The sequence below is a fragment of the Montipora capricornis genome, chromosome 12, assembly GCF_036669925.1.
Source record: "Montipora capricornis isolate CH-2021 chromosome 12, ASM3666992v2, whole genome shotgun sequence".
In the NCBI taxonomy this organism is placed as follows: domain Eukaryota; kingdom Metazoa; phylum Cnidaria; class Anthozoa; order Scleractinia; family Acroporidae; genus Montipora; species Montipora capricornis.
This window is the reverse complement of record NC_090894.1, coordinates 2,961,169-2,968,668: the sequence shown is the minus strand read 5'-3', so window position 1 is coordinate 2,968,668 and position 7,500 is coordinate 2,961,169. Positions and strand designations below refer to the sequence as shown.

Below are 7,500 nucleotides of genomic sequence, written 5' to 3'. Positions count from 1 at the left end.
GCTTGAGTCCAAACACAAGTTGTACAAATCTCTTGTCCAGGACTAAATTCTCATTAGTATCAAAATGGTTGCATCTCCTTTGTGTTTTCCCCTTTTCTGTTCCGAGTTCTCTCGTGATTGTGTCTATTGTTGGAGAGACTTTCGTATGACCTTGAAAATGTGTTCGCAATTTGTTTCCCGGACCAATGTTTGTCAAGATGAAACGAAGCTTCTCCTTATTCCCGCCAAGGAAACTCGTAATATGGGCAGTAAGCAGTTTGTTCGTCTAATCACATTACTGCTTTTCAAATGATGTCAAAGCGAAACGCCGATCGCTTTCCAGAAAGTTCCATGGAGAGATGACGTTCTTTTCATCCGCGGTCGCTAAGCTAATGAAAATTCGCCCTGGTATGTTTTTGTTCGATAAGCCATTTAAATGTTTTGCATTTTTGTTTACGTTCTCTTTTTTCGTTTATTTTCAAGGTCATGAAAGTCACTCTAACCACCTTACGTTTTGCTTGTCTTGTGAGCAAAAGAGCGGAGAGATTACATTGGAGATTGCGGCCATAGGGCCAAAGTCGTTCCCGGGTTCTCTCCTCTTTCCGTGGGCCGGGAAGACCCTTGGACTGCGGTTGCCCAAGGCATTGTTTGAAAAAAAAAGAGATGAAAATTTAGAGACCTGATTGAGCCCCTTGAAGTGAATTCTTATAAGATTCATAGCTGCAAGCCTTGGGTGAATTCTCGTACCAGAGATGATATATTTTCTATGAACGTCTATGACGCTTGCAATCAGTCTATTCCAAAGTGTCGAGAAATGTTTGTACAATTACATCATCCATTTTTGGACTGATCTTGACCGATAACTCAGTGCGAGTCTTTTGCTGTGCAAAGGAGTTGAGTCACTCTACATCGTTTTCATTAACTATAATTATCTCATCGTCCGGCTTATGGATTATATGTTCCCTAGCAACGGCCGTTACCCTGGTGATGGAGCCATGAATGGTTAGTCCTCGGTTATCTGATCCTGGTCCGTCTCTTATTTTGTGGATCCACGCCCTAAACAAAGGCTGTTTTTTACACTTGACATTGGCAGGCCAGTCGCATTCACCAGTGTTGTAGTTGTAACGTAAAGCTTTAGGACAGTTTTCTCGTTTTGCTTCTCCTTTGAGGCAAGTATAAAAGCTGGAGCAGTCGTACGGATCAGGGTAGCTTCCATTGGCTCTGTCCAGGCAGAAACCTTTGTCAATGACTGCTGGAGAAGAAACAAAGCGTTAGATATCTTCCGATCGCACAGAGAACTTGACACGTATGTTTGAAGTCGGTTTGCTTCATTCTTGTTCCCATTGCCGCCTGGCCTTCTTAGCTGTCGGAGCCAGAGCTCGAGCTCAGTCTCTGTCGGTTAGGAGTACCAGGCCGCTCTTGGGACGAGAATGGGTGAAGTAAAGCTGAAACGTACGGCCAATAGCCTTCAGGCGTTAAAGCGTTAAAAGAGTTTTCTGGAAATTGAGCGTGATTGGACTAAATCTAGATCAACTTTGGCCAGTTTCCCTTGTAATAATCCTGCACCTAAAGCTCTTGTAGTGTGACACTACAAAGCAAAAAGATACCCACTTCAGGAATTTAAGCATATTCTTACCTCCAATAATAACCTTTTTTTTCAAAGGATCGCATGAGGACGCATTACGAGGAGAGTGCAACTCCCGTACCAGATCTATGTTCAGCCATTTCCAAGGAAGTTTTAGACGAGTTTTTAAATTTTTGGTATTTATTCACGTGATCAACAGCCAACATTTGCATAATAGTACAGTTCAATTACCGGAGGATTCGGTCGGGACACAAACATGGCCGCCTTTTCTTTGTTTAAAGGCACAAACATGGTGGCCGTGACGTCATGTGAAAACCGAGAATAGGTTTTGGATCACACGAGTGACTGGGTAAGAACTAATTCAAACTCTTGAAATTGGCTAGAAAGGTCTGTTTTGGCGCGAAAATCAATCAGAAAATCACGCGGCCGTGAAAACGCCGTTGCTGAGATAGGTGGTTTGCAACCAATCTCTAGAGCCACAGATGACTATGCTGCAATGTACAGTTGCTGGTGGACGAACAAAAGCGGGAGCCAATAAGAGATCTTTTTGTTTTCGTTCACCAACATGGTGGCGATGACTTTATGTGAAAACCACCTATATGTGGAAGTTGCACTATCCTGTTCACAGGCTTCTGACCACAGCTACATTTATTTAAATTGGACCTCCACTTTTCTCTAAAAGTAACTAAACCGCAGGAAATAACGATTACAATCATCTCCCGCTTGGAGCGGTTTTCAATTGAGTGTCGAAAGTAATTAGCGAATTGCATTGGTTTTGCATAACTTCACTCAGTGATTGGTTCAAAGTTCTCGCTCTATTTTTTCAACCAATCAGAAGTGAAACCAAAACCACTCGTGGCTACGCGCGTGCACATTTTCCCGTCGCGTACCTGAAATTAAATTAATCTTCTGGCTTGGTTTTGTGTCCAATGTTGCAGGGCGTTCACGGCATGGAAAGGTATGCGGCGAAGTGCATGTTTTCAACTTCGAATTAAAAACCAATCCTTTAAGGCAGAATCTCTTTGTAGATTTTCCATTCAAACACTGGAAAAACGCCTGGCAATCGCTCGGGTCGTCATAGAAGCCGTCCAATTTGCCATTGCAAAATGTTTTCACTGCTGTGAAAGGAGAAGATTACGCTTTAGAAAGAAGATTACAGATGATATAGTCGGCTTTAAGCTTAAAAGTACAGCCATAGTTAGGATCATACATTGATCCTGGAGAAAAAACCTTAACACTTTTCTCAATTTTTCGTCGTTTTGGACAACAAAGCCCTAAAAAAGCCCCCTTCTCCACCCACAGCAATGTTGTTTACGAAAAGTCAGAAACAACCGAACTTTCCTCCGCATTGTTGGTGGGAGAGGGGGGTCCCCAACAACAATATTTGCTTCATGGAATTTTTTTGTCTAGATACGGAGAAGTAAGTACAATGTGTCTCAACAATCTTCTCCAGGAATGTACGTCTCTGTCGTGACATTTTCAGAGACCAAGCTAAGGGTTGGGGTCACTTTAAAGCATTTATTAAAATATGAACGCCAGCTGGTATTCCGTCATCGTAAAATAGTCCGTAACATTTTTGTTACATGTGACTGCAAATTATGATCTGAATAACTTGATTGAATGAATGACTGATTGATGGATTGATCATTGTCATAATCATCTTCAGTAACCACAATAGCTCGAAAATGCACTGACATACCTTCACTTTCAGAGGCAGATTTATTGTTCTTTTTTTCACTTTGAATGTCGACAATCTTGCTTTCTGTTTTCTCTATTCTTGGACCGGCGCTATTAACAACACTTCTTTGCTGGCAGGGGAAATTCTTGGGATTATCGCATGTTTTTATGATGGCATTAAATAGCTGTCCCCTTGGGCAATGACTCCAAGTGGTTCTGCCCCTCAGGCACTGAAAGTAAGCGGTACAGTCACTGGGATCATTGTAAAGTCCATCGTATTTATTGATGCAAAATGACTCGTCCACTAAAAAGGAAACAAGTGAAATTGTCAGATTTCATTGTTCAAACATTTACAATCCGAGCAGTTTATTTTATGCGACTGGTCTTTAAGGCCGTTATAGCCGGGGAGTGGGTTGTGAGGCTGGGCTCTCACAACCTCTTGAAATGCTCCCAATGGCATGCGACTCTAAGATCCTCTGTCAGCTAAGTCCAACTTCTGGCCCCCGCGCGACGTACTACCAACAGGAGAAGGGGCGAAGGCGAAGCTACTGGCGCCAGGGTAGATGAGGCTCTTAGCCTGTGAAGGCAGCCCATCTAGGGGAAGGTAAACCCTGATTTCAAACCTCCGCTGCGCTGGGGCTATACCTGATCTCAGAAAGGCTTCAGGAGTAAACCTCGAGGACAAATCCAGAGTGGAGACCCTAAGGTGGATGGTAGGTGCTCAGCACTCCCTTCTGGCAGCTTCTGCAGTGGAACTAGCCCCAAGTTGTATTGTTTCTTCCTTTCCTTTAGAGCCAGCCAGTTACACCGAGAGGGAGACACTGTCATATGGGCAGCCCAGCGTCTCCTTATCTTTCCGCCCAGGCCTTAGCGCAAACTGGACAGGGCACTTCATCGGTGTCGCAAGACTCTGCCACAACATGGGATGTCAGCCAGTAAGGTTCCACCTCGTCATGGCTTGCCTGCTTTACCGGGTGCATAGAGCTTAGGGGACCCTCCCGACAAGCAAGCAAGTACTTGCACCAAGCAGTCAAAAGTCAAAAGCAAAAAACTACGAGGACTCCAGCTCTTCGAATCGCAAGCTGGAACATTCGCACCATGTGCCCTGGTCTCTCCGCTGACGTTCAGCTAAATGACGACTCCAGCAAGACCGCCATCATCAACAAGGAGCAGGTACGACTCAACATTGACGTCGCCTGTTTCCAGGAAACCCGGCTGGCTGGGTCACTTATGGAAAGAGACTACACCTTCGTCTGGCAAAGCCTGTCCCAGGACGAGCCGAGGGAGAGTACGGTGAAGGTTTTGCCGTGAGGAATCACTGGAGGGTCATCGAGAATTCTTGCCCTTTGCATGAAAACGTCGGTGGGCTTTGTGAACATCATATTCGCCTACACCCCGACTCTGACTTCCACCCTAGATGCCAAGGATCAATTCTACGAGGCTCTGCAGGAAACACTATCCGGAATCCAAAGTTCTGAGGGCATATATTTGCTAGGCGATTTTAACGCTTGCGTTTGGACCAACTGGCAAGCATGGCCTACCTGCCTCGGCCACTTCGGCGTCGGCAGGATGAATGAGAATGGGCAGAGGTTGCTCGAACTCTGCTGTAACCACGGTCTCTGCATCACCAACAGCTACTTTAAGTGTAAGGAGCTGCACACAGTGACTTGGAGACACCCTCGGTCCCAACACTAGCACCAGCTACACCTCGTCATCACTAGGAGAGCGGACCTCAGCAATGTCCTCCACACAAGAAGCTATCACAGCGCTGACTGTGACACGGACAAGCTTGCAAGCAAGGACAGGCTGAAGCCAGAAAGATCCACCACGGCAAGACCAAGGGTCGACCCCGCATCAACACCTGTGGCACTTCTGATCCCATTAAGGCTCAGAGCTTCGCTGACAGCCTCCAGGAGAAACTTGCTGTGCAACCAACAACCAGCAACCCGGATGCCAAATGGTCTCACCTCCGTGATCTCATCTACGACTCAGCCATGACTTCATTCGGCAAGAAAGAACGAAAGAATGCTGACTTGTTCGAGGCTTGCTGGGAAGAAATGCAGCCAGTCACGGAGGCCAAGAGGAAAGCGATGCTGGCTCACAAGCAGTACGAACAGCTAGGAGCAAGGTCCAGTAGACCACCCGCTGGTGTGCCAACGAGTACTTGCAGAACCTATGCGCCAAAATCCAGCTAGCAGCATACTGTGGCCACGCAAAGGGGATGTATGAGAGCATCAAAACTGCCACCAGCTCTACGAGCATCAAAACAGCCCTGCTCAAATCAAAAACTGGCGAGGGCATAACTGATCAGAGCATGCAGCTGCAGCGTTGGGTGGAGCATTATCTCGAGCTCTACTTAACCCAGAACATCATCACAGACACTGCCCTAAATGCCCTGCCTGGGTTGCCAGTCATAGAGGAGCTTGAAGCATGGGAAGCAAACCATCCTGCAACCGCTTCATCAGCTTTTCTGCCTGTGGTGGGAGCGAGGTCAAATCCCCCAAGACATGAGAGATGCCAACATAGTCACCCTGTACAAGAACAAGGGTGACCTTGACTCGCCTGCAGAGCCTTGCTTTGCAAGTCTACCCCGAGTCACAGGGTGGCTTCAGAGCCGGGAGGTCCACAGTGGACATGATCTTCTCCCTCCGTCAGCTTCAGGAGAGAGCAGCAGCAGCCATTGTTCCTCGCCTTCGTGGACCTCACCAAAGCTTTTGACTTGGTGAGCTCTTCAAGGTCCTCCAGAAGACTGGTTGCCCTCCGAAGCACTCCTTTCACCAGGACATGCAGAGTACGGTCTGCTTCGATGGGGCCACCTCCAATGCCTTCCCAGTCAGCAGTGGAGTAAAGGAGGGCTGTGTCCTTGCTCCAACCCTGTTCGGGATTTTCTTCACGATGCTGCTCCAGTATGCCTTTGTAGATTGTACAGAAGGTGTCTACGTCCGGACGAGGTCAGACTGCAAACACTTCAACATCGCCAAAACCAAAGCTTATGTGGTGCTCATACGGGAGCTGCTGTTTGCAGACGACGCTGCTTTAACATCCCACAGCAAGGAGGGCCTCCAACATCTCGTAGAGAAGCTTTCACACGCCTTCAAGGAGTTTGGGCTAACGACCAGCCTCAGGAAGACCAACATCCTGGTGCAAGGTGCTGAGTCCCTCCAAGTCATCACCATCGACAACATGGAGCTGGAGGTTGTGGACACCTTCACCTACTTGGGCCCCACCTTGTCAAGCTCGACTTTGCTCGAAGCTGAGATCAGCTGCAGGATCGCCAAATGCAGCTGCTGTCATGGCCAAACTCAACAAGCGAGTGTGAGGCAATGACCTGTTGTGCGAAAGGACCAAGATATGCGTCTACCAAGCTTGTGTCCTGTCGACTCTATGGCAGTGAGTCGTGGACGACCTATGCCAGACAAGAGCTGCAACTCGACGGATTCCATCTCCGCTGCCTTCGGCGCCTACTGCATATCAGGTGGCAGGACAGAGTCACCAACACTGAGGTCCTGGGGCGCGCTGGCTCACTGAGCATGCCATCACTGCTTATTCAGCGATGCCTTTGATGGCTCGGCCATGCACATCGCATGGAGCCTGACCGCCTGCTAAGAGAAATCCTTTATGGAGAACTTCGGGACCGCTGCTGCGCTACAAGGACGTCATTAAGCGAGACTTGCTATCTGCACAAATCAACACCAGTGCATGGGAGGACATTGCCAATCACCGAGATACATCGCAGCAAAGTGTCAAAGCGGGGGTTTCAAAGGCGGAAGCGAACACTAGAGTTCAGGCTACATGCAAGAGAGCGGCGAGTGCGTGATTCCACAAGGCACGTCTGCGCCACCTGTAACAGAGACTGCCACTCCAGGATCGGGCTACACAGTCATACAAGATCCTCCCCAAATCCCTAGCGCTAACCATCGTCTCTTCAAGACGAGGATGCCATCACTACTACTACTACTACTACTCTTTAAGGCTTTTAGTTTCGCAGACTCGCATTTCCGACACTTTTTCTTTCTTTTTTTCATTTTTTTTCTTTTACGATTCTTTGTTTCAAGTAAAGAAAAAAGGACCAAATTACGTATCAAATCCAGGCTATTGGATTATCAGCATACGTCAATCATCTATACACTATCGAGTTGCTCGGCCAAAACTTCAAAAAATTTATGTACTTAACCAGCTTATATAAAACGTCAACGTAATGCAAACCCTTAACACCATAATCATTTCTCAATCTGGGCGTAATTTTAGCTGATTCAGTT

General features: G+C 47.2%; 1 protein-coding gene across 1 annotated transcript in view; it reads right to left on the bottom strand.

Moving 5' to 3' along the window:
* The window catches only part of LOC138026147 (uncharacterized), a 17,596-nt gene that overhangs the window by 102 nt on the left and 9,994 nt on the right, over positions 1-7,500 (bottom strand). Inside the window, exons 7-9 of the mRNA XM_068873358.1 lie at positions 3,264-3,545; positions 2,455-2,682; positions 1-1,231 (exon numbers count right to left, since the gene is read on the bottom strand). The exon at positions 1-1,231 is cut by the window's left edge and continues 102 nt beyond it. Coding sequence (XP_068729459.1) covers positions 879-1,231; positions 2,455-2,682; positions 3,264-3,545 — 863 coding nt within the window. The 3' untranslated portion in view covers positions 1-878. The remainder of the gene's footprint in view (positions 1,232-2,454; positions 2,683-3,263; positions 3,546-7,500) is intronic.